At 43.4% G+C, this 27476-nt stretch overlaps 1 protein-coding gene across 2 annotated transcripts in view; it reads right to left on the bottom strand.

The window, feature by feature from the left end:
- Positions 1-26935, bottom strand: part of ADCY10 (adenylate cyclase 10) — an 82274-nt gene extending 55339 nt beyond the window's left edge. For both annotated transcript variants that reach the window (XM_028111677.2, XM_028111678.2), the window contains exons 1-15: positions 26776-26935; positions 26001-26105; positions 25183-25221; positions 24847-24990; positions 23723-23928; positions 21946-22042; positions 17729-17817; positions 15117-15308; positions 12956-13074; positions 11847-11923; positions 9686-9875; positions 6991-7046; positions 3233-3386; positions 932-1124; positions 311-397 (exon numbers count right to left, since the gene is read on the bottom strand). In XM_028111677.2, coding sequence (XP_027967478.1) covers positions 311-397; positions 932-1124; positions 3233-3386; positions 6991-7046; positions 9686-9875; positions 11847-11923; positions 12956-13074; positions 15117-15308; positions 17729-17817; positions 21946-22042; positions 23723-23928; positions 24847-24990; positions 25183-25221; positions 26001-26105; positions 26776-26923 — 1896 coding nt within the window. In that variant the 5' untranslated portion in view covers positions 26924-26935. The remainder of the gene's footprint in view (positions 1-310; positions 398-931; positions 1125-3232; positions 3387-6990; positions 7047-9685; positions 9876-11846; positions 11924-12955; positions 13075-15116; positions 15309-17728; positions 17818-21945; positions 22043-23722; positions 23929-24846; positions 24991-25182; positions 25222-26000; positions 26106-26775) is intronic.
- Positions 26936-27476: the final 541 nt, after the last annotated feature.

Below are 27476 nucleotides of genomic sequence, written 5' to 3'. Positions count from 1 at the left end.
AGTCTGACTACGGAGCCTACATCCATAACCATTTGGATATACTGCCTCTCAGGCAGAGGGAGTAGGAGGGAGGGCTGGTTTTAAGGAGAGGCCAAACCCCCAGGAGTAATGTTAAAGGGACTCCTTTCAAGCACAGCTAAATTCTGAAAAGACTCTTGAGTTGAGGTTTGGAAGGAAGGAGGAAGGAGATGCAAGAGGTGTTAGGATAAAGCTTTCACACACTTCAAAGCTTCTTGCCAGTGGCGTCTGAAGCCCTCGGGCTACTTGCCTTTTCCCTCCCCCATTACTTTAGACCCACAGATGCTCTTACTTGCTCCAAGATCTTCATAAACAATGCTTCCAACTGCTTTTGCTTTTTTAAGGTGGTCATCTTGGAAACCTCTCGTGAAATAGGGAACTGTATAAAGAATTATGAAAATATTGAGTCTGGGAAAATAGCAAAGGGAGCTACTAGCTATGTGACTTTGGGCAAATCACTTTACCATTCTGTGCCTTCAAATCCTCATGTGTTAGATGGTTCATAATGTCCCTTCCAGCTGTGTCACCCTATGTCAGTGAACCTAATAGATACAGGACGTACTGGGGCATACTCTGTCTTTGCCCCGGCAGTCACCTGCAGGAGCAGAGGGACTCCGTGCCTGGCACCAGCTACTACAGGATAGCTCTGATGGAAAGGTGGGAAAAAAATGAATCAGCAGGTGTCCATTTGGATTTTCTCCAGTATGGTGTTTCTAGATACCCCCAATGTCTCAGGAAGGTAGAAGCTCATTCAAGGAGGATTGGGAGCCACTTCCTCATCACCCAGATTCTCCACATGAGAAAAGAGAAAGATTATAAATGGCAAAGAGATGCTAAGTCATCCAACCTCAGGCAGGAGGTGCTGCAGGTACCCCGTCACTCTTTCCTGCAGAGGCACAATCTAGCTACTCACCTGGACATGGAAGATGTCATTCAGGAGACAGTGGAACTTCTCATCCAACAGAGTCTTGACTTTATTTTGAAGGTTGGTCTGTCGTTCTTTATAATGTTTACAAGTATCCAGACCTAGGACATTGGCCATGAGTATCTGGATGGTATAGAAATTCTGATGGAAGCTGATCTTAGTCAACGCGATAGCAATAGTCCTGTTTGTAAGAAAGCAGAGAAGCAGAAAGAGTTCTTAAATATATTTTTTGAAAATAATAAAGGCTGAAGGAAAGCTCTGGCTCTTCCTATTCAGTTGTTACAACAGCAATTTCCCAAACTATCTGGAAGCTGTTCTTTACTCCTGCTTCAGATACACTCCATCATTCCTCTATGTCCCCGAGCCCTCCTAATTGACCCTTGCTATGTCCTCTTCTGTAGTCCCACCCCTACCACCTTGCCCCAAGCCCTCAGACTCTCACCCACACTGCTGAGGAACATGCTACTCCCCCTGTCTAGCACCATGATTCAGTGCATCGCCTTTACAGAGGCCTGATGTATCTGGATAGATGCAAATCCTCTCCTATTTACAAGTTTTTAGTGGCTCCCACTGCCGAAAGGTCTAGACTTCTTTTACGTGCCATACCAGACTTTCCCAGGTCTCATTATATCATATCTTGCCACTCTGCCCAGCCATCTACCCTCCACCAACAAACTAGTGAGAGTTCCCTGCACACCCAGAGCTGTCGCCCCAGCCTGGCAGCTTACCGCTCCTCCCAGCCCTATCTAATCCCTTGTCTCCTGCTTATCTGCAAATCTTAGCTCAGGTGCAGCCTCCTGGAAATCTTCCCTGGTGCCTTGAGGTTGGGTTACAGACCCCTCTTTGTCATAGCTTCCCAATACTCAATTGCACACCTCCATCACTGTCCTCACCGCATCCTATTTTTATTCTCTCTCTCTCCTCTTCCATGAGAGCTCTTTGAGGACAGGGAGCAGATATTATTCATCCTCCGGGCATTGGCACTTGTCATGGGTTGACTCATGTCCCCCCAAATTCATATGTTGAAGTCTTAGCCCCCAGTATCTCAGAATATGATCTTATTTGGGAATAGGGTCATTATAGATGTAATTACATAAGTTAAGATGAGGTCATACTGGAGTAGAGGGGGCCCCTAATCCAAAATCACTAGTGTTTTTATAAGAAAGGGAAATTTGGACACAGACAAGGCACAGGGAGAACACTATATAAAGATAAAGGCAAAGATTGGGTGATGCTTCTTCAACCCAAGGAGCACCACCGATTGCTAGCCAGCCACTGGAAACTAGGGGAAAAGGCATGGAACAGACTGTCCCTCACAGGCGTCAGAAGGAACCAACCCAGTTGGCACCTTGATCTCAGACTCCTAGCCTCCAGAACTCAGGGACAACAAATTTCTGTTCATGGAGCCACCCAGTTCGTGGTACTTTGTTACAGCAGCTCTAGCAAACCAATATAGCCCTCAACAGTTCCTGGAACGTAGTACGTACTCGAAAAGTGACAGGATGAATGAATGAATAAATGTCTTCTGGTTATTAATTATCTCCCAAGCAATGTTAAAAAGATATTTATGAACCAGCCTTTCCTAGGCTTGACATTAAAAGGGAATAGAAAAACAGGTAACAATAATATATGGTTTATAAGCATTTTCCCCTTAAAGCCTTGAGGTTCAATGGTGAAAGGATATGGGACACCATCGTCCTCATCTAAGTCACTGTCACTGGTCACTGTTACTGAATACCGTCCTGCCCACTGCCACTAGGGTGCCACATGGGCTGTCCCAGAGTGCCCTTGTGACATTTCTCGTATGAAAACAGAAGAACGGTGTGAGAGAAGTACCTTAGCTTTGCCTTCCAAAGGAAAATCCAGAGGCCTCTCATTCTCCATCCCCACTCCAGGGCTAAATGGTTTGAACTAGTGATTCTCTGTCCGTGAGCTGGATATATTTCTGTGTTTGTTCTGCAGAGCCCATCTAGCCTTGCTCTCGGTATCTGTGCCAGGCATTCTCAAACTGCCACTGGGATTACTCAGGAAGCTTTACAATATTGATATCCAAGCTCCACCTGGCATTAAATTAGGATCTCCAGGGGTCAGCCCAGCTTCTCATTTCTCAGCTCAATATGTTTATCATTAATTATTTATTTAGTACAGAGGGCATGGCACCCAATAACTGACAGATTGTGGGTGGTTTGCATATGATAAATAATATAAAGGAGAGGAGCATTAAAATAAATGAAACTCTTAAAGACATTTCTCTGGGTTCCCACGAAGTGATCATTGCAAGACACTCACCTGTGGTTCTCACCTTGGGCCAGATACTCGATTTCCATAAGTATGTGGCTTTTTCCATATCCTGATAATCCTTCGTACATTAGGACTCGGCTACAGTTGGACACCAAAAATTCCTTCATAATACACATGAAGTATTTGATCTCCTTATCACGTCCTGTAGTTTTTATTTTTAAAAAGGGAGCAAACCTAATCAACATAAAATAATCTAGAGATACAAAAAAAAAAAAGGCACACAGTGATACCACTTCTAAAAACACCTTTGGAATTTCCATGGAATTGTTCATTAACTTTCTTGAGATCCTGTGCCCTTTAAAAAAATTTTTAAATCTTTCTCTGGAGCTTTCCAGTTAACAGCGTAGTTTTACAGTTTTGTTTGATCCCCACAAGCTGTGAGGGCAAGTATTCTTATAATGTTCATTATAATGTCCATTTAATTTTAGCATAGAAAATCAAAATTTAGTGTAGCCAACTGCTTAGATTACACAACCAAGAACAAAACCAGCATTATCTGTCCCTGACCCTTGTGTTCCTTTCCTTTTTCTTGTTTTCTATAACACACTAGAAGTAATCTGTAGTTTATTACATTGGAAAATAAATGTATTAAAGTTAGGGTTCCTATAAAGTATTTTTATTTCTAATTCTGTGAAAGAAACTTGCTCTTTATAAATGAGAAATTATACTTCTCTCAGGGCCACTAGAAATATGATCAGGGATAAGAACATTCAATTTGCTCTCAGAAATCATGTGGAGATTATTTCTTTCCTAGGAACAACCTACATTCTTAGTAAAAATAAGTTATAGTCTTTTTCTGATTATAAAACTAACACATGCTCACTGTGAAAAATATGGAAAACTTAGGAGCAAATAAACATCACCGTGGTTACAACCCTGATGCTGTTATTTTTCTCACGTGTTTTTAAATATATGTAACAGGATGCCCTGACTGAAACCTGAAACTCAGCCCACAGTCTTTGAAACTTGCATGGACAAGAAGGAGCTGACAGAGCTCTCATTTCAAAGGAGTGAGCAATTTCTGTGGAAGGAGCTGGAGAGCCCCTCAGGGCTGGTTTCCTCCTCCTTTGCTGGATTGGTCACTGCTGAGAGCCCATGTTAGATGTCCATTCATGGAGTAAACACATACCCAGGTGTGATCCAACGTCTATTGAAAACCAGGACCATACCTCTAAGCTTAGATGCTCTATACAAAGAAGCTAAGTGTTTACTTGGTGATGTAAATTTCTGGGCACGATTTAGGGAGAACTGACCTGCAGACTATGTGACTTCTGGGTGAAACATTCCCTTTCTGAAAATGCATTTGAACTTCGATATTGTGAGATGTGTCATGCTCTTCTTTGGCCCGAGGCTCACGTAGGTAACTCAGAAGACGGAGCCTGGGTGGCCACAGAGCCGTGTCTTCTAGCTCTCTGTGTCCTATTCACACGGAGCCCATACAGGTAAGACCTTACGGATTGTCTTTCAGCTGTATTCTAAAATAAAGTCTAGTTGTCTTGACTTGAAGTACATGTACCTTGTTTCTATCGAAACAAGGCCCTAAGATCTGGGACTGTTGCATGTATTTTTGATCTTAAAAAAACCACTTTTTTGATTATAGTTTTTTGACATCTATGCAGTTGGTTAGCACACAATTTCATTTGCAGGAACTCTTGTAAAAGAAGGGCACTTCCTATAGTCCTAACTTCTGACAGTCTCTTTTTTGACTAGAGCTTTAAGGAAAAGATGTGTGGGCTTGATCTTTACCTGATGGAATCGGGGAATCGGAGAAAAAGGCAACTAGAACATATGCCTGTTGTGACCAGTGTGTTCTCATACGACTGCCATATTAAGTCCTTGATCTTGTAGAGGGGGGGTTAGGACTTCTGTTTGCTGTTACTATCACAACAAGCATATCCTAGGCTGGGAGGTAAAGCCTCAGAGGAGGGGGAGAGTGAGCATTCCTTCTCCTTTCCAGCCTTCAGGAGTCTGGGGATCTGGATTTACAAGAAGTGATTAGACTCTGAAAAACACCTGAACCCAGTGAAAATGGGCACGGGCGCCGACCCTCTACAGTTCTGGAAGAGCTGCCTTCTTTTAGGCTCTGCTGAAATCAGGATTCTGTCCCGACATGCCCCCAGAGTGTGGGACCGAGCCTCCTCCTAACTGTCCTAACACAGGACCAGGATTTAACTTATGATGCTGCTTTTAGGGATGTTCAAGTCTAACAGAAGGAAATTTCAGGTGTTCTTAGAAATGGCTCCCTTCAGAATCCACAGGCTTATCTTCATGAGGATCTCTTCCCCCAGAGGGTATATCCCTCCCTCGTTTTATGTCCACTTCCCTGTCTAGTCTAGTCTCGAGTTAGCTTTCTTATGATAGGGTCCCTGTCACCACGAATCACAAAAACATCACAGCCACTGCCAGATTTAGATCACAGATCTAAATGTAAAAGGTCAAACAAAATTTCTGGAAGAGAATCTAAAAAAAAATTTCATGACTTTTGGGTGAAGAAAAATTTCTAAATAGTATACAAAAGCACTAGCTATAAAAGACTGATAAGCTGGATTACATTAGAATAAAATATTCTGTTCATTAAATACATCATTAACAGAGTAAAAAGGTTGGGGCGCCTGGGTGGCTCAGTCGATTAGGCATCTGCTCTCGGCTCAGGTCATGACCCAGGGTCCTGGGATTGATCCCCGCAACAGGCTCCCTGCTCAGCGGGGAGCCTGCTTCTCCCTCTCTCTCTCTGCTGCTCCCCCTGCTTGTGTTCTCTCTCTCTTTGACAAATAAATAGATAAAATAAAATAAAAAAAAAAAAAAACAGAGTAAAAAGGCAAGCACAGAATGGGAAAAGTTACATACTGGAAAAACAAAAGTGTACCCATTTTAGGATATATAAAAAATTCCAACAGATCTATAATAAACATACAACCCAACTGAAAAATAGGCAAAAGATTTGTATAGACGCTTTATAAAAGATGATGTCCAAAGGGCCAAAAAATGTATGAAAAAGGAGCTCAACCATATCAGGGGAATTCAAATGGAAATCACAATGAGACATGACTATATACCCAAAAGAGTTATTAAAATTATAGAAGACTGTTAAAACTAAGTTGTTGGTAAGGGTGAAGAGTGACTGGAACTCTCATAACACTGTTAGTCAGAATATAAATAAATACAACCGTTTTGGACAATTATTTGGCATCACCTACCAAAGCTGTGCCCTTTGTCCTGACAGTTTCTCTCCTACATATATGCTCAACAGAAACACGTACATGTGTTCACCAAGAGACATGTACAAGAATCTTTATGGCAGTATTATTCGTAAAAACCAAGAACTGGAAACAACTCCAATGTTGTACAATGACAGAACGAATAAATTGTTGCACGTCTACAAAATGGACTACTGCATAGCGATGAAAATGAATGAATTACCACTATACCTAGCACCATGGAGGAATTTCATAATGTAAAGTTGATTGAAAGAAGGCATATGTAATTACACATTGTACAACTTCTCTTACAGGAATATCACAAACAGGCCCGAGTCATCTAAGGTGTTAGACATCTTGGGGAGAGGGTGAGGGATAAAGTATGTGAGGGTTCCTGGAGGGCTTCTATTTTTCTATTTCTTTGCCTGGATGGTGGTTGTATGCTCATTTTGTGATAATTCAGTAAGATGCAGATGTAACGTTGGTGTACTTTTCTGTATTTTGTTATAGTTCAATAAAGGAGTTTAAAAATCAAGGCCCACTACCTACCCAGCAAAGGGTAGCCCTCATTTCTGTTGCAGATGAGGTATGCCATACCAAACATGCTGAAGAGAAGAAAAGAAAAGATGTTAGAGTCAGAACAGGGAAATATCGAGAGCGAGAGTGTTTCATTCTTAGTTCCCAGAAAGTCTCCTTTTTCGATCTCTAACAAGAATCTATCCCCTGACTCAAGGGTTGCAGATGCCAGGGGGAGGAGAAAAGAGAAGTTCTTACCTGGTAATAGAGAGTCCAAACAACTTATGTAGTGCCTGGTAGAGTGTTCACTAAATGCTTGTTTGAATCTGCATTGGTGGAGCTGAACCCCTTTCTAGGGAAACCAGACACCATGATGGGACCCATGGAGTTGGATGTGGCATATTGCGTCACAACCTGGAAAGGTTCCACCATGTGCTCAAACAACAATGGCCCCCCTTTGGTGAGCACATGCAATGTGCCTGGCATAGTTTCACATGCTCTACATATATCATCCTTTACTCCTGACAAAAACCTCATTAAGAAAGTACTATTATGTCCGTTTTACAAATGAGAAAATTGAGGTGCAGAGAGTTTAACTTGCTCAAGATCCCACGGGTAGTGGGGACAGTGACAGAGGATACTGACAGAATCAGTATCTATAACCAGGCCAGGGTACGTACGCTTGCCCACTGCATAATATTATTTCTTGAAGGAGCCTTTTTAGTCAAATGGATCATTCCCTTGCCTGCACTAATACACTGTTTTATTATGTCTCTGTTACAGGGCATGCCAACTCTCCCATGTAATATTCAGCTAATTTTATATATTGTATATGTTGGCCTTCCCTATGAAGTTGTGACTTTTCGGGGCAGGAACCAGGCCCTGTTCATATTTGTGATTTCTACACTCTCATATTTGCAGAAACGGTTTAGAAAAACTATGAGGAGGCCAGCCTTTGGGAGCGGGTAGTCCTGGGTTTCCGTGGTAGACTGACTGCATTAATGGCCCCTCTTCTTCATCCCTACCTGTATATATGCCCTGTGCTCATTCTGGGCTCAGCCTTGTGAATACTTTGCCAATGGGATGTTACCAAACATGACACAGAGGCTTGAAAAATGCTTGGGCATTGGGCTTACTCTCTCTTGCTCTTCTGATATTCCCATGACCACATGCCTGGGCCAGTCTGATGGAGGATGAGACACAGAGAGCCAAACTGTCCCCGTTACGTCAGCCAGACTTCCCAGTTATCTCACCTGACATTGTCCCGGATCAGCCAACAACGTGCAGAGCCCAGGCATGTGAACAAGCCTCGTCAAGATCAGCCAAATCCAGCCGAGATCAATTGAATCCCACATATTTGTGGGATTAACAAATGTTTATTGTGGTATATACTAAGCCTCTAAGGTTTTGTGGCTGTGTATAATGCAGCATTATTGTGGCATTTTGAAACTTGGCTTTATTGTTTACTAGATTTATGACCGTGGACAAGTCATTTGACATCTCTGAATCTTAGCTTTTAAATTTATAAACTGGAGATAATAATAGATTCTACCTGATATGGTTGATACTAGACTAAATTACATATTTTGAGGTAGAGTGCCTAGTACTTAATAAGGGCCCACAAAATATTAGTATTATTCACTCATATATTCAAACAGCATTTTATTGATGGTCTACGCATGCCAAGTACCATGCTGCACCCTGGGAATGCAAAGGTGAATGATAAAGACTCCTTGAACCAACTGCAGCCCTGATTCTTTTATCTGACTTTTAAGACCTAGATTCTAGCTTGCTAATATTAAGAATAATACCATCCACTTTCCATTTACTCATTCATGTATTCATTATTATTGAGTGCCCACTATGTGCTAAGCACTGGGAATATAAAAACAAGCAAGAAATAGCCACTCCCCTCCAAGAGCTCATAATGTAGTAAGTGAAAAGCTTATCAGGTCAGTAATTGTGATGGGTATGTACCAGAGGGGTACACAGAGGAGGAAAAAGCTAAGCTGTCTGAGCTTGACTGGGCAGTTCCAGAGCCAGCCTTGTGGAGGAAATAAATTCAAGATCCCTTGAAATAGATTTCAAAAGTTGACTGTGATTTTCCCAGTAGACTAGGGGTGGGGTGGGTGATGGAGAGGTCAATCTATTTAGACAGCCCAGAGGAGGGGGCATAGGAGGAGATGAAGTTGGAAAGGCAGGGGGTTACCATGTATGTCATTTCGAGGAATTTGAACATTATGAAGGTGATTGGAAGGCACTGAAGGATTTTAAGTTCCAAGGTGATACCCATACATCTCAGCTGGGCTTTGGAGGAATATATTTCACTACAGACCTACAGGAGGAATAATATCTTATCCTCTTTTAGCCCTATTGATGCCTGGCACACAGTTGGTATGATCACTAAATACTTAATGGTTGGTCACTGTGATCAGCTGGGTCCAAATAGATACTCAAATGAAGGGACTCTGTTCTGTTTGCACAAGCTGTAAAGAATCACCCTCAGATTATCAGTAATGAGGGTAGAATGGGATCTTGCACCATCTATAATATCAGTAGGATAGAGAAAGATGAAGGATTTTGAAATCTGGGCCTTGTTCTGGGGAAGGAATAGATTTTAATTTCGTAAGTTGGATTCAGATCTGACATGGTGACCAACGGTTTTTGCTATCGTAATTTTCCCACTTCTTTACTAAAAAATACCACAAAATCAATGCCCCACACTCACACTTTCTCATTAAGTCCCAAACACTGATAGACTGGTCCAGAATCTGCAACACCCTTCATGACCTTCTTTGGAAGCTCTTTGAAGAAGTAGGCTGGTAGGTTGCTGCCATTGTAGGTGACGGAGTCACATGTCACGATCCCTGGGTAGTACATCATCATCCTGGCAGCTATGTTGACTTTTTGACCAATTACTAAAACAGAAAGGAGAAAGGCAAAGACCAGGGAGAAAACAGCCATTGAACTAGCAGAACGTAATCGGAAACATACTGTCCCCAAGGGACACTTTCACTCCTTACTGCTTTTGCCTCTCATGAATGACACAGAAGTCCCGCCTTCAACTACCCTTATTCTGCCAATGGTTATTTCAAACTATACAGGGAGTGAACCTGATTAGCTATTGGTACAGTTTCTATCTCTCCTGGGAGGCGATAGGGACGATGTGCTTGGAGATAAAAGGGTCTGGGATATGGAGAGGGTTCTGTACTGGTGGTGGCCATAAGCCTGAGGGCTCGCAGATGAGGTGTAGCTGGTCTTCTGCTACAAGACAGACAAGCACAAGCTTGGGCGGGGGACACTGACCCTCAAATGAGGTACAAAACTGCCAAATGAGGCACAAAATTGCAACTTTTCATTTCATTTTCAAAATGAATCACCTTCATTTGGCAATTTCTTTTTTTTTTTAAGATTTTATTTATTCATTTGAGAGAGAGAAAGAGAGAGAGCCTGAGCAGGTGGAGGGGCAGAGGAAGAGGGAGAAGCAGGCTCCCCACTGAGCAGGGAGCCCAATGCCAGGACACTGAGGTCATGACCTGAGCTGAAGACAGATGCTTAACTGACTGAGCCACCCAGGCGCCCCATTGGTGATTTCTTAAGAGTGAGTAAATAGGGCTGGAAGGGGTGTGTGTGTAAGACAGACTCAGTGAGTATTTTGAAGGGTAATACACTGTAGTGCATAGCGTCTGAAGGAAGCTGTGCAGGTTCGATTCCCCAGCTCTACCTCTAACTATGTTACCAAATTACTTGGGCAAATTAGTACTTTCACTCCCATGCTTCTGTTTCCTGATCTGTGAATGGGGATGATAAGAGTATCCCTTTCAGGGGACAGTTTATAAAGATTAATGAGTCAGGGCACCTCGGTGGCTCAGTCAGTAAGCGTCTGCCTTTGGCTCAGGTCATGATCCCAGGGCCCTGGGATGGAGCCCTACCTCCCATGTTGGGCTTCCTGCTCAGCGGGGAGCCTCCTTCTCCCTCTCCTGCTCCCCCTGCTTGTGCTCTCTCTCTGTCAAATAAATGAAATCTTTTTTTTAAAAAAATATAAAGATTAATGAGTCAATTCATGCACATCACTTTCAACAGTGCCTGGATGCTAGTAAGCCCTCAATTAATATTACAACTAGCTAGGTTTTAAATATAGTACTTTAACACAAACTTAAACACTTCTGATCAAGATATTCCTTTTTTTTCAACTAACATCTTCTTTTGATCAAGATATTCTTTTTAAAAACTGCTTATTATTCAAATTTTACCATGCAATAAAGCATAGTATCATGAATCTCCATATACCTGTCACCTAGTCCCAAAAGCCACAAACGCGTGGCCAGTCCTGCCCCACTCTCACTCCCATCTACTCTCCACCCTGTATTATTTTGAAGAAAATCTCAGACATCCAACCATTTCAGACATAATGATTTCAGTATTCCAGATGTATTGTTTCTGAATATCTTAAACTGTAATAGGGTTGAGGAGGGAAGTCAAAGAAGCAAAATCTTGAGATAGCATTTCTTTCTCTTTTCTTTTGAGATTAGTATTATTTATCAGGAATGCCAATATTCTTAATTTCCTTGAGGGTTTTTTAATGGGAATTAAGAGGTGTATCTCTCTAATGATAACAGGCAATTATTACAAAGGCCCTCCCCCAGCCTCATTCCATGAGCTTAGAGCCTCCGTTGCTCCCCTCGAATAACTACATATGTGATACTCATGCAGAGCCCCAGAAACACGCACTTTGCCAGCATCAAGCTGCCAATGGGCAAAGCTACATGGCTTGGCTCCTCCTGGAAGACTACAGGTTTAGAGGGCAGGGCCCACTTCTCACTCAGTTTTGCCCTTCCTCCCACAAAGCTGGGTGGCAAGGTGCGGCGAGATGAGCTAGCTCAGCACACCTGTGTACTCATGTCTCACAGAGTGTCCAACGATGCCACAGAAGACAATCCCACTGGCCACACCGATGGAGACGGTACTGGTGCCCGGAAGAAAGCGAGAGAGTTGTAAGGCGAAAGGGAAAGATAATGAGCAGGGAGAACGTGGGGAGGGTGGGGGCATGACGATGAACGGGGCAGGGAGGGAGGGAAAGGATTTTCAACAAGTAACTGTCTTCTGCAGTGGGGAGTTTAGGGCCACTGTGCAGGGCCTAGAGCTGTGAAGGAGGGACAGTTTGAGAGGCAGAACTAAGTTCTTAGAAGTGATAAATCAGTTCGCTTTTCTGCTATTTTTAAGTATTCATCTGAGGCATTTTTCTAGAAAAGAACCTCTCATCACCCCAAGCAGACTCTCAATGAAGAGCGGCTGTGGTTCTAAACAATTTAACTTATCTTTGTTATTGCTAGAAAGAATAAAGTCATTATTTTGAATGGAAGTAACTCAGATGTAGTATGTGGCATCAAAAGCCAACTTCGTTAGTACATGAGGATAACTGAATATATAGATGACTAGGGGCCGACATGGTGGAAATATTTAGAGCAAGGGGGTGATACCTGTTTGTAGCTAAGTAGAGCTAAGTGTTGGGTCATTGGGGTGCTCAGGTTAGATGAACCTGGGGGCCTGGGCTCTCAGGCAGCCAGGGCTGGGGATGGTAAACCTTACTTATCTCAACAGTTTTACTGTGAGTAGATCATCTTGAGGCCATATCAATATATACATTTCCAGCCCAAGGACTCATTGTATCTCCTTATTAAAAATCAACGCAGGTCTCCAACATGGTGTTGGTGGTTCAACCTCTACCAAAAAGTAAGCCGGAGGATTGAGAGACAACCCAATTAGGTTTTCTTGCAAACCTGCTACATTTTAACTTTGTAAGGGTGTCCTTTCAGCACTTGGCCTCTACGGTCCCTTTATCACTGCACGGGGGCTGGGTCGGCCCTGAATAATGAATACAAACAGAAGGGCTTCCAGACAGCCCTCTCCTTACTTCCTGTTCCCTGACCCAGTCTTCTCTCCCCAGATACTACAAAAAGCTCAGGGATCACCAGATGGGATCAGGGTCAACACTCACTGGATTTTGTGAACCTGAGAGCAGAAGTCAAATATATCCACAGCACTCTCCAAGGCATGAGTGACCTCATCAGGAGCCTTTTCCCCAGGGAAACCAAAGACACAGAGGAAGGAGCAGCCCTGTGAGGGAGAGAGTCAGCGAACACAGCTGGTGCATGGCGATCTTTAAAGTGGACCAGCCAGAAGGCCCAGTGGAAGGTGGGTAGCAACTTTCCCTGTCTGGATCACATTTCATCGTGATTTCTCTCCTACCTATTTTATGTTTAGTAAACTTCATCTAATTTCTAAGTGCATCGGAAGCAGTAGGGCTCGAGCCTGAGGAGGGCTTGCTTTTCTCTAGAGATAATGGGTTGTGCAGGGCTATGTGTGCACCCACCTGTCTCTTCCCTTTCAGTCAAGATCTTCTGCTACAAGGTGCTAAGTGTAGATCTGAGAGGCAGCACAGAGCAGTGGAAAAGGTACCAGCTCTGCAATCAGAAAATCTGTGTTCTCAGGCCCCTTCACAAGTGTGGAAACTTGGGTGGGGGGATGGGGTAACTGGGTGATGGGTATTAAGGAGGGCATGTGTTGTGATGAGCACTGGGTGTTACATGCAACTAATGAATCATTGAACACTACATCAAAAACTAATGATGTACTATATAGTGGCCAACTGAACATAATAAAATTTTTTAAAAAATTAAAAAAACCTCAAGTGTGGAAACTTGGGTAAGTCAACTACACTCTGTGAACTTCAGTTTCTCAGTCTGCCAATGGATATAACATAGACCTGCCAAGGTTGCTTTTGCTACTTTGTATGTGTATATATATATATATATATATATACACACACAAACTTTGTAAACTACTTTATAGTATATATACACTTCTCATAGTATATTACATATATTCCATACTTTATATAGAATACATACTTTATAGTGTGTATATATATATTTTTGTAACGATGTTATATTTGTAAACTTATATATAACATTATATACATATATAATATAAACTTGATATACAGTAACACTTTGTAAACTATAATGTTCCTTTTAGATATGGTTATTATTCGTAGGGAGAAAGACCTAAACTGAGAGTGGTTTTTCTTGGCATGACTTTAACTGTTCCAAGTAGAGTTTAAACTCTGAAGCTTGGCATTCTTAGTATCAATCGCTTAAAAAATTACCTCAGTCAGATGCTGTTGTCTATAAGGGAAGAGCCTAATAATTAAAGGACAATGGACTACAAATTTCAGTCTGTGTATGTTATAGCCTGATGACATGCAAAAAAGAATGCCTTGATTTCTTCAACCCTCTCCAAAAAGAGTCTAAGGGTCAGATCCTAGTTGGTGCCGGGCTCTGTCTTGATGGGAGAAAGGAAGCCCTGATTCAGGTCTGTGTAAAGACTAGAGGGTAACCCCTTTCTATAGAATGCCCAATAAATGAATGACTGTGGGGCAGTAATTTAGTGCAAAAAGATGCAAAAACCCTTGAGATGGGGAATCCATGCTCACTATCACTTCTGTGGTAATGTGCCAATTACACTGTTCTTCTCTGAACTGATTAAGAGCAGATTAAAAACACCCAGAAGCTAGAGGCGCCAACCCCCACCCCCACCCCCCGCCCCTGCCTCCCTCCCTGCTTTGGCCTCCCTCCCTACCCCCACCCCACGAAGCTGGAAGGGGAAGGAGGTGTAGATATGGCAGGTGGGGATTATTAGAAACAGGCTTCTAGGGGGTGATGGTTACTAGACACCTGACCTAAAATCTCCAGGAGATGTGAGGCTGCAGATGTGCCTACAGGGAGAGCTAGTCAAGCCTAGGGCTGAAAGGCAGAGCCTGGGGAGGCGGCCTAGTGGGGTCTGAATCCAGCCCACTAACCACTAACTGGATGATCACGAGCAAAACTTAATCTCACCTGTCTCAGTGTGTCAGTGTCTCAGCACCTACCTCTTAGAGGAGTCCTGAGGGTGAAATGAGTTAATATGTGTAAAGGGTTGAGAACAATTCCGGGCACATAGTAAGTGCCAAATCCACCATATAAGCTGTTTCTATAATTACAAATAAAGATGGATATTTTTAGGTTAAAGTGTCTCTTCTCTTCCTCTCACCAATGTCCATAGGTGGGAGTGCCAACCTTAAATTCTTGGTAGGTTCCCACCCCTGAGCTCATATTTACCTTGTCAAACATGAAGACTTTATTGATTTGGCCTCGGAAGACCCTCAGGACAGAATTGATGTGCACACAGGCATCCTGGATGGCCGAGCCTATGACTTCTGCCTTGTCTTGGTCCTTAAACATCAGGTTCACAAACACAATCGTCACTGGGCGAAGCTCAGACAAATAACCCCGAAGCTGTTTGTCATCAATCTGTGGAGTCGAGAGCAGCTTTCCTTAGCATGTGTCCTTGGCAGTGGATTTTTTGTCACAACCCCACCTCCGTGACCTTATCCCTGGGAGGAAACTAACCTTCTGAGGTTCTCCAGAAAGCGGAAGTTATCAGAACGTACAAAGTGCAACATGGCAGAGTCAGCCCAAAGCTCAGCAGATGGAATTGGAATGCACTATCAAAATCTCTTCCAGTGTGAACATTCATACTTGCTCATGAACACCACACCCTTGCCCCAGCTGCTGGCTCCCTATGCCAGTGGGAGCCATGACAATAACAGAAAGAAGTACTGTTCCTTTTGACTCTCTTACAATTTAGGGATAAGAACAGCATGTTATGTAATCCAACCTGATATTTTCACAGCCTGGGACCATCCAGAATACTTTCACATTCTATCCCACTTTGCCTTCAAATGAAATAAAATCAGCATTATTATCCCCACTTCAAGGATTAGGCAATTGAGACACGGAGCAATTACACAAGTTTCCCAGAGTCACACAGAACCCGTATCTCCAGGCTCCTAGGCCAATATTCCATTTAGGACTTGCACCTGCGTCCTCGGGTGGTATATTTCATTCTGCTCCCCTCTTCTCTCCACCCCACCCACAACAGGCCCAGGGAAAGGAAAGAAGCACGTTCCCAAGTCATGCCTGCCTCTCATCATTCTTGAATTTTGTTAAATTAAGTGCAAAGCAAACCAATGGGGGAAAATCATTTCATTTTCTCTCCAAATAGCACAAAAGTATCAGATTCTCCATTGACAATATAAAACATATCTTCTAGACAAAAGAGGGAATTGTCATAGGGAATTCTGTAGTCATGCTGCTTCCTAACTGGCTGGGACTGTCCTGGTTTCAGGTAATTTTATTCTTTTCATAAAAGATGATTTAATAGGGGCGGCTGGGTGGCTCAGTCAGTTAAGTGTCTGCCTTCAGCTAGGGTCATGATCCCAGGGTCTTGGGATCGAGCCCTATGTCGGGCTTCTTGCTCAGCTGGGAGTCTGCTTCTCTCTCTCCCCCTCCCCCGCCTTGTGCTCTCTCTCTCTCTCAAATAAATGAATTAAAATATTTAAAAAAAAAAGATGATTTAGTAATCTCTAACTAATCAATGTGATGACTTTCTTTGACTTCTCCAATAAATCAGTAAATAAGAAATTAATATTAAATAAATATTAAAGATTAAATCTAGCAAAGAAATGAGTTAAAAATTATTCCATCGGACTGTGTGGCCTGAGCTTTGATTGGAAAAATGCAATCACTGCAACTCTGAGGATCTCTATTCTTTAGGGGCAGTCTTGGTACTGTGTGAAAGGTTTGTCTTTTGGCTCCTTTCTGCGCCCTTAGCTGTATCTCTTTACCCAGTGTTCATCATTCCTACCCACAATTTTCTTGGTGGCTCATGGAGTCTATCTTGCATTCCCTTCCTGTAAACCTTGCTCTTGGCTGGTTGCAGCTGAAGCAGCATAATGTGTCATATCTTGAGGGGTCAAACAATTGCAGGTACTGGAGGTAGGCCTTTGAAATTGGGCTGAAGATGGAGGGGTGTGTTCTGATTTCACTTCAACTCACACTGGGAAGGCAGCTGCCCACTGTTCAGGCTTGCCTAAGATGTCCTCCAGGACACAACTGCATTTTGATGGAATTAAAGATTAAAACATGCATATATTAGGAAGGTGTTCAGCCTGTGCAAAAAAAAATGTAGGATTCAGACAGAACAAGGTTCAAATCCTAGCTACATCTCTTACTTTATAACCTCAGAAAAGTTCCTGGTATCCTTCTGGGTCTTTGTTTTCTCACATATAAAATGGGGATAAAGCTATCTAGCAAGAATTGTGAAGAATAAATACATGAGAGCAGAATGCCTGGCATATGGTGAGTGCTGAGATTCACATGAATTAATACATTTAAGAAAGCCTAGATCTAAGCGAATAAAAAGGGAAAATTTTAGGGGGTGGAGGAGGTAGTTCTGGGCATTCTAATTGTCTTTATTGTTAACTCCCAAAGCTCCAGATCTAAGGTGAGTGACTTAGAGAGACAGTGTAGCAATGTTAATTCACTTGGGATCTTTTGACTATGTGGGGTATACACATGTTCTTGTTTGCTTGGGGAAAAAACTTCCCATTTGCCCAGTTGTATAAAACACACAGTCCTGGTTTATGCCTGTTGTCAGAGCGTAATTATGAATAAGTGTTGTCAGAGCGTAATTATGAATAATGCCTCCTTTAACTCTTAAAAACATCCTGATTTGAAGAACACATTTTGTAGTCACCTACACATGGAGAACATCAGCCCCATCTCTTTTTAGTTCAATGAAACATTTTACTAGCTACTGGTTTTCTCGATCTTTCCTGATGTCCAAGATCCCTGATAATAAAAGCCAATAAATCCAACTGTGCAAATACCTGCTTCAATATGCTTTCCATCACATACTTTTGTAGGGACAACTCCAGCTCAGGGTCAGACTCCAGCATGCACGCAAGCCTCAGGAGGTCTAAGAGAGCAGAAGGAGGGGCAGGATCAGAAAAGGAAGCATGGTTCTGCAGAGCGAGAGATAGGAGTCTCCCAGTCCCCGTTCCCTTGGGTGGTGGTCTTCGCAGTCCAGTCAGGGGACTCTGGGACATCTCGTGGCAAAGAGAACCAAAGGAAGTCCAATGAGAAGTTCTATGAAGTTGCAGGTTTCAGAATTCGGTGGCATGGAGATCAAAACCCTGTTATACTTGTCATCACACTTCAGAACTTGGGGAGACTTTTACTTCCAGACTTGAGCTAAAGCAATTGCCACAGGGGATGTGAATGGACAGATGCGAGGATGACAACAGAAAAGGAAGACAGAATGAAGGGGACGACAGAGGTGAAAGAGCAGCTTGGGTAAGATTCAGGAGACTTCTGATCTCCGGGCTTCTCATCCCCAGTTTGATACCAACTCATTGTGTGACCCTGGACAAGTCACCTCACTGCCCTGGTGGTCCCCCATTTCCTCATCTGGAAAAAAAAAAACTCAGTGGGGTTTCATAGTCTCTATGGATCCCTTCACCACGATGGTTGACAGTTCCATACTCTAGAATAGACTAATAGGAGGTGGAAGGAATGAGCTCAAAAAAAATAAAAAAACAAGGCAGAAAAAGTGGCGATAGGTTTTCAGCATGGAAGAGAATAATAACAGCGCAGAAAAAGATGAGAAGAAAAATAAAAATAGAGTCTGAAAAGGATATAAATTAAGAAGCGAATTCAATTTAAACCATTTATTGAGTATATTCAAAGGCTAGTATATTCAAAATACCATGCACTACATGGGAATAAAAAAGTCATCAGGAAGCTTAGGCTTTTTCCTGGAGGCACTCACTCATTGGACTTCCACATGCACTATGCGTGGAAAAGTTAAATAGAAAAAGAAAAGCTCAAATGGGCTAATAGATTATAAAGAGGAAGAAGTGATCAATATGAGGTGGTTTAATCAGAAGGGGGTTCACAGGAGAACTAGAGAATTTTACCGGATCTTGAATGACTTCTGGCATATTTCTAGAAGGATTGAGGAGGGCATGCCTGGCAGAGGGACCATGTCGGTGAAAGTCAAGAACGGGCACAGTGTGTTAAAGGACTGGTGAAGATGCTAGCCTGGCTGGAATCCCGTATGAGTACTGGAGAGGAAGAAGAAATGACATGGGGGCGCCTGGGTGGCTCAGTCAGGTAAGCGTCCTACCTCTTGGTTTTCAGCTTAGGTCGTGATCTCCTGGGTTGTGAGATCAAGCCCCGCGCAGGGCTCTGTGCTCAGCAGGGAGTCCACCTGAAGATTCTCTCCTGCTGCCCCTCCCCCCACCACTCTCTCAAATAAATAAATAAATCTTTAAAAAACAGGAAGAAGAAATGATATGGAACAGACCGGAGAGAGGCAAGGGAGCAGGAATTATAGAGGTCTAGGCTACTGTCGTGGCGATGTTATGGAGACGTATGTGTGCCTCTAGTGAAATAAAGAATCTGGCTGGTCCTTGTTCCTGGTACCTGGGAAGTAACTTCTGAATCTTTGGAATTTCTCAAATAATGGGATTGTCTTTGTTCTTCATGGTAGGCCCTTTGGACCACAGCTGAATTTATGCTAATGAGGTCTCAGGATGGGGCCAGTTGTGCTGAAAAATACCAACCCTGTGATTAGAGGGTTGGGGCTTTGAGACATGTGATAATGAGCCTGACTTCCGACCTCTGAGGAGGGAAAGGGGGCTGAAGATTGAATTTAATCACATGGCCAATGATTCAATCAATCATGCCTACTTAATAAAACCCCAATAAGAGGCGCCTGGGTGGCTCAATCGGTTGGGTGGCTCCCTTCAGCTCAGGTTATGATCCCAGAGTCCTGGGAACAAGCCCCACATCCGGCTCCCTGCTCAGCAGGAAGCCTGCATCTCCCTTTCCCACTCCCCTTGCTTGTGTTCCCTCTCTCGCTGTGTCTCTGTCAAATAAATAAATAAAAAATCTTAAAATAACATAAAACCCCAATAAAAGCCGAACACCCCAAAGCCAGGATGAACTGTTTTTGTTGGTAATCATACAGCAATGTGCAGGAAGGGTGATGTGCCCTGAGGACACAGAAGCTTCATGTTTGAGACTCTCCACACTTTACCCTAAGTGTCTCTTGATTTGTATCCTTTACAATAAAACTAAAATCATGAACACAGCATCTCCCGAAGATCTGTGTCATTCTAGTAAATTATTGGGAGCACTGGGGCAACCCCTAGATTTACAGACAGTTGGTCAGAAGTACAGGTGGCCTGGTAATCCCAGAGCTTGCTGCTGGTATCTGAAGTTGCAGTGGCGTCGTTGGGGGGGGTGGGGTGTCTTGGAGAGAATTTAACCTATGAAATCTGTGCTAACTCCAGGTACTTAGCATCAGGATTGCATTGTGATACTGTAGTGCCCAAAGTAAGGCCCGAAGAGGCCCTATATTGAAGGCACCAGTAAGGTCTACCTGTAGAGCCCAAGGGGTGTCACTGGACCTTCTACGTCTCTGGAGCTATTGGGTTCTTGGCCTTTCCTGGTCAATTCTACAACAGTTTCCCTCCTGCTCCACCTCCTGCCCCATTACATACTACAGCTTAGTAACAGTATAATCTACTCTTTGTAATGTTCGAAATATGTAAGACCTGTACGTAGATGACGAGGAAGGAGAATGAGTCAAAAATGCTTCTGAAGTTTCTAGTGTGGAGGAAGAAACAATTGCAGGAGAAAGGCAAGTAGCTGAGTTTAGACATTGTTGAAATCAATTTCTAGGCCCACGCCTGCGGTGCCACGTCAGCAAACCGAAACTTCCGGAACTGTCATGTCCCTGGAAATGCCCCACTTGACCAGAAATGCAGTATATCTAGCCAGCCAATCCCCAAATGCCAAGCCAATTCTCCGTCTTCTCAGCCCAAACAAGGTTGACTGTGCGGCCCCAGGCAGTTGGATATTTTCTATTTGCTGCTTCCTTGTTTGTTGTACATCTTATAAAAAGCTGCTTGTCTTCTGCCTCATTTTGCAGGTCTCTTAAAGGAGACTGTCCACTTCTTGAAGCATTCGAGTTTGTTTGCATCACTTAAATTGTCTTTAACAGTTTTTTAACAACACGTTAATGTTGGAGTACCTGTTTGACATCCAGTAGAGATGACCCACGGGCAGTTTTTTTTTATGAGTCTAGAAATCATGACAAAAAGTCTGGGCTGAATTCTGGCAAGCAGGGCTGGATCTTATGTGAAGCAAGCAACTTGCAAGACCATGAATAGTGCCTCCTTAAATTTCGTGCCCTAGGCTCCTTCTTTCCTCATTCTAGTCCCAGTCTGCTGGGAGTCCTAGGAATGTCAAGCATGGATGAATAGACTGGATCTCCAAGAGGGCAGTAGGAAAGACTAGAGGGGTCAAGGACAGGTCCCTAGAATTACCAACACTTAAGGAACGAGAAGGAGACTAAGCAAAGGCAGTGGAAACTGGTGGCTTAAGGTGTAAAAGCAAAACTAAGAAAGAATATTCATGAACCCAAGGAAAGAGGAGAAGCTTGTGTCCATAAAAAGAGAATAATCTAAGGCCAACCAGCTAGGATGAGGCCTGAAGAGAGGTCACCTGCTTTGGCAAGTTGATGGTCATTGGTGGCCTTGACCTCAACAGTCTCAGTAGACAGGAGAAATGGCTAGAACCTAGATGTCAGGGGCTCAAGACTGAAGAGTAAGTGAACACTTGCCCCCCGATGCACATGCACTTTTCACCCAAGTTTATTGGGTGAATAAATAAATGAGAAGATAGAGGAAGGAGGCACAGACATACAGATTACTCTTCTGAGAACTTTGGTGGTGAAAATTAGGAGGGGAAAGTAGGGTTCATAGAAGTTTTATTTTTCCTTTCATCATGGGGCAGACTTGCACATGTTTAGAAGGGAAGAGGGAAGAGTCATTGCCAGAACAGAGATGGAGGGCCTGGGGAGGGTTGTACTTGGAATCACTGTCTTGAGGAATGGGAAGGAGGTCCCCTTTGTGTGCTGCTGAGGACTGGGAGCTGTACTGAGGAGGCCTGCCACTTATAATAGAGCCCTTGGTGTTGGTAAGACCCTACTGACCACTGGTAGAGGCAAAGGCTCTTGTCCATGGAGTGTACTTACTTTTGTGGTCACCAGAAGGGTAATAATTCATGAAAGTCATACACTTTGTGAAAAATTCATCAAAGTTAAAAGTAGAAGGTGGTTTTAAGAAATTAACCTAAATAAAGAAAAAAAAAGAGAAGTTTTGGTTATTCTGAGGGTTGACCAGTCCTTTGAATAGAATTTCTCAGCAGAAAGGGCAGGGAGTATGCTTTTGCATGTCCAGGACATGGTAAACAGAGACTGGCATACTTACACAACAAAGATCTTTCATTTGGATGTGATCACATTAAAAATCTCTGATTAGTCCTTAAGATCTCAGACTTTAGTGTGTACACACAAGGCCACACCAGGGGGCTCACCTGCATACTTTTCCACTCAGAAGTTTCTTCTTTCTTTCCTTCATAACATTTTAATGTAAATAAAACCTGCTTAAACTATATATTATTTCTTTCTTATATTATAAGGATAAAAGGACAAAGGGGGCTGATGCCCAAAAATGTTGGAGGAGCATCACCAGCAATAAGATTCATACCAAGATTAGGAACCCCATGGTATGACACACAGAATGATACAACCTCAGTTCTGTGGTGTTCTTGCCTCCCACCCCATATAAATAACCTTAGTCCAATACTGAGAAAGTATCAGGCAAATCCAAATGGAGGGATATTCATCAAAATGGTCAATACTCTTATCAAGGTCAAATAAGACAAGGGAAAACTCAAGAATTGCTATTGATTGCAGGAGACTAAGTAAAAATAACAACAAAATGCAATGTGAGATCATGGATAGAATCCTGAAACATTCCACTGAAGATATTGAGTAGGAAACTGATGAAGTCCAAAGAAGGCCTTTAATTAGTGAATGGTATTATACCGATGTTAATTTTCTGGTTTTGACTACTGCACTCTGGTTATGAAAGATGTTAACATTCAGGGAAGCTGAGTAAGGGAAATATGGAGACTCTGTATTAATTTTGAACTTTTCTGTGAGTCTAAAGTTAATTAGAATTAAAACAGTTTCTAAAGGTATAAGGAATGATTGAAGAAGATGGGGAACAGGGAATTGTTAGCCAGCTAGGTCATGTAGCCTGGGCAGCATTGCAGGGAGAGTGGTGGGCGGGTGTGAGGGTGGTAGACTGAGGCACAATGTGGGAGGGCCTCTGGCCTCCACCAGCAGCTACCCAGATCTCCACCGCCTCTCTGTCGGCCGTGCAGTCCATTCCGGGTTCAGCTGGTGGCACAGCTCTCCTCCCTGCTACATATGCCCAAAGTCCAGTTTCTCTAACTGGCCATAGCCAAAGGACAGTTCTGCTTATAGTCAGTCTTCAACCTCACCACAGTGTTTGCTACCAGGCAGGGCTGTGGGGAAAGTCTTCCCTCACTGAATGGCTGCCCCTGCTCCCCCCCTATCTTCACCCTTAGTGATCCCTTGCCCTGAGTTAGGAGGGTGTTGAGTAGTGAAAGTGATGGCCGATGGCGGCCCTCAAACGACAGCCCTCTGCTCCTAGGGAATAGGCAGGAGACCCTCCCTCTTCCTTAAGCAAGGGCCCTAGCTCCACCAAACGCCTCCATACCCAAAGTCCACATCTTCAGTGAGCACAGGGAAGCCTAATCATCTCCTCTTGAATGCCCGGCCTTGGCTCCTGGACTAAAGCCTTGTAAGTCTAATTCAGGCTGTCCCACCCGAGTCTCCAGCCCAGGAGCTGCACGCCATGGGCCTTCCCAGCGGCTTCCTGACAGGGGGACCCCTGGCACAGACGGACGGACCTTTCTGCAAGTGGCAGCATGGCACCTACCTTGACTGCTCTCTGATCTGGAATTCTCTCAATTTCGATCATGCTCCGGTCACAGAGCTGCCAGCAGTTTGGGGACAGAATGACATCATTCATCTGCGCCATGTTCTGTGCCAGGCGCACGTCGTCCACTGCCTGCCCGATCACCAGAAAGAAGCTGCGTGTTTCATCTCCAAAGACCAACATGGTGATGTGGCCTGCAGCCAGGGCTGGCAAGGAGGCAAGCACCAGGAGTTCTGGGTTAGTCCCCGGCAGCACTGGTTCTCGGAACAGCCCGAATCTCGGTGTGACTGCACTACCTCAGAGCGAATGTAGTTTCTGAAGCTTGACAGAGGTGTGTCGGAAGATGCCCCTGTGGGCCCAGGCCTTCCAAAACTCCTCTCTCTCGAGCTAGAAACTCGGCTACTAGCTTTCACCTTTCTATGACATTGCTCTCTCTAGATGGCCCTTTTAGTCCCCAAAGTTATTTAATCCTTTCTTCAATTTATTTGTACTTAAGAGCAACAGAGAACAACTTCAGTAATTCCTTCTGGAGAGGATTTGCGTTTTATCAGAGACTGAGGCTTTAACTAAAAAGAAACCCTTAGGGTTGAATTTCAGGCAAAAGCCAGAGGGGAAAAGGTTGGGGAAAAAGGGTAGGTCCCATCCCAACAATGTGCCCTCTGTTTTCAAGTTGAGAGCTGAAGGTTTTGGTACCAGAGCAACAGAAGATAGAATGTTGTAAAATACAACATATATACAAACCGTATGAGCGAATGAACTACGGCGCGATACACAGTTCTTTCAAATGACTGACAGCAGCAGGACCTGACAATAATAGCAGTAATAGTAATAATAAAGACTCATTTGTGGAGTGGTTACTATGTGCCAGGTACTATACTTACTGCTTAAACTCACATTTTGTAAGAGCCTATGAGGGAGATATTAGGATTAGCCCAAATCTTAACTGGTAACTGAAGGAGCCAAAACTCCTTCTGGTTAGTCTAATTCCGAAGTTCAAGACATGATGGGCAGGCTGAGCCACTATGTTCCACTATATTCTGTGTTTTCTCTTAGGGAGAGAGATACCTCAGGGGTCGGGACCCATTTTCAGAATGCTGGAGCATCTCTCTTTTCTCCGAGCTTACCGATCTTGACTCGGACATCCAGGCCTTCTTCAGACTCCTGTGTCTCAAACAGTCCATGGATCTCCAGGCTACATTTAATTACCACCGTGATAATGTTTTTCAGTTGCCTTCGCTCCACCTTCCACAGGGCTAGCAGCGCATCACCTTGAAGGGACAGACACACCGGAGGGCTTCTGAGCTGCTCTGGGGATCTGTCTGTTTTGTCTGGAAACTATAGACACTTACTCTTCAAACATGCCTCAAGCCAACCACTGCTTTCAGTAAGGTGCCTCTGTTGGAGCACAGGCCCCTCGGCACTCCTTCCTTACCCCTCCCATCTCAGCGAGCCCCCCATACCTGCAAATTTTAAGATGTCTCCTCCAAAAATCAACACTTCTGAGAAAAAAAAGAAAATAAGGTAAATCAAACTCCAATTTCTTTTTTTTAAATAACTTTTTCAAAGATTTTATTTATTTATTTGAGAGAGAGAGAATGAGAGACAGAGAGCACGAGAGGGAAGAGAGTCAGAGGGAGAAGCAGACTCCCTGCTGAGCAGGGAGCCCGATGTGGGACTCGATCCTGGGACTCCAGGATCATGACCTGAGCCGAAGGCAGTCACTTAACCAACTGAGCCACCCAGGCGCCCCAAACTCCAATTTCTTAAAGCTAATGAGAAATTCATTCTTCATCCATGGAATGGAAAATCAGTCAAGAGAACAACAATTCAGAGAATAAACTTATACTAAAGATGTCTCAGACATGTCACTTATACCCATTGGACTGTGTTTCCTCAACTGTAGAAGGCACACATTGAACTAGGTGATGTACATGCTCTGTTTCTGTGAATGAGCCTTCATACAGCATTCTCTTAATGACTACATTTGGGTTATGTTAATGGTCACTTTTTTGAGTCATCAAATATAACTAAAATTCTTTAAAGGTAATCTCTAATTCAGTCTTTTAACTGGTGCAAAACACTCTTTCCCTCAAATAGTCTGTATTAGTGAGATGTGATTACATTCCTTTACTTGCACTGTATCGTATTTCAAAAAAGACTGGTTTCTTACACATTTCATGAGGAAAACAAAGATAGCACTCTGTCAGGTTATAACCAAAAAATACGGGAAAACAATCAATGAAACATACTTAAGTCAGAAACCCATGGGGACACTTACTCTCCACTATTGCACTGATGTAGTGGTTGAGGATCTCCACCAACTGCTCAGCCCCTCGGTCCATGTACATGGCTGTGCTGAACTGCTCAGTCATTGCAGTAAAACCTGTAATAAATGTCCACCTCATTTCCTTGGCTGCTTGGAGGAACCAAACAGAGCCAGGAAAAGAGGAACTCACTAGAGAGCACTGAGCCCTAACATTTAAGAACCCACAAGATTTCTTCTCCATGATCTTCAGCTGGTCAAGTGTCAAACATGCAGCCTCCCCTATCTATGCTTATTATTTTAGGGGTCAGAGAAATATGCCAGCTACCTCTTTCCTCTAAATTTCCTCACCCTGTACAGGGATGACTGCAATTCCTTTAACTGGTATAGAACTTCCATTCCATGGTAATGAAAACACACAAAATGGAAACACGTCTGAAGAGGTGACAAGTTTACTGTTAAGATGTAAATAACACCTGGGGAGACCATTTCCTGAGGTCAAGTTTGCCTGGAATTGCATGGGGCTTGGGAGCTGGACTCAGTGAAGTTGGGCAGGGACATGGAGCCTAAAGTTCCAGGCCTGGAACTGGGGCATCTTAAATGTTTGCCCATGACTGGACATGCTGGGGAAGGGAAGAATGAAAGGGCCAGGTACGCAGGCTATCCCTCCTCCCTCCTGTTTTCTCCATATGAATATCTGCTGTAATAGCACAAAAGCTCAAAAATGGCACCCCACTCTGCAATCAAGCTCTGTGAGTTCACCCACATGGAAGATTCCCTCTGTGCTTGCCTGAAATATCAACAAACATCAGGACCCCATCAAAATAATCCACAGAGGGTCGCTCTGGAGAGAAGTCTCCATAGACAATGAGGTCTGGTAGATGAGCTGCAATTCTGACGATGGCCCGGTCCTGTGATTCTTCTCTTCGAGTGCTCATGTTCAAGGCAAATGTTCAGGAATTTATGGTCACAGCAAATAGTCCCCAAATAGATCTTCTACAAAGAAAAGCTGAGAATGGAGAAAATCTGACTTTTTTTTGGAAATCTGACTTATATTCATTTACTCACTTTCCTATTTCTTTTTCTCCCCTTGCTTTGTTCTAAACTGTGGACTACTTATTTAAGTGACTGAGTGGTGATAATGCCTGAAGTGTTGAGTCACACTTGAAAAGGGCCACTTTTCTATATGGAGGCCCCCTCATAAGCTGGGCCTTCAACCCTCAACAGCTGTGACATATATGAGCACCATTACAAATGGAATGGAGTGAAAAGAGAGTAGCTGAATGAGTCCATCCATTTTCGTGAAGGGATGAGCCCTCAGGATACAAGTCCTGTTGAAGAAAGGCCAGTGGCCCTGTTCGCTCAGTCTATGCTCCTTGGCCTTCTGTCCTCATGGTTCATCCTCCTCTCTCCCTCTCTCACCTGTTCTTTCTTTTTGAAAATTAAAAAAAAAAGTGTAGATGTGAGTTTATGTGGGTGAATGTTTATATA

Source organism: Eumetopias jubatus, unplaced genomic scaffold, assembly GCF_037043125.1.
Source record: "Eumetopias jubatus isolate StellerSeaLion01/CBP00866 unplaced genomic scaffold, mEumJub1_p1.0 scaffold_12, whole genome shotgun sequence".
In the NCBI taxonomy this organism is placed as follows: domain Eukaryota; kingdom Metazoa; phylum Chordata; class Mammalia; order Carnivora; family Otariidae; genus Eumetopias; species Eumetopias jubatus.
The sequence above is the reverse complement of the archived record's forward strand: the minus strand, read 5'-3'. Positions and strand labels throughout refer to the sequence as shown.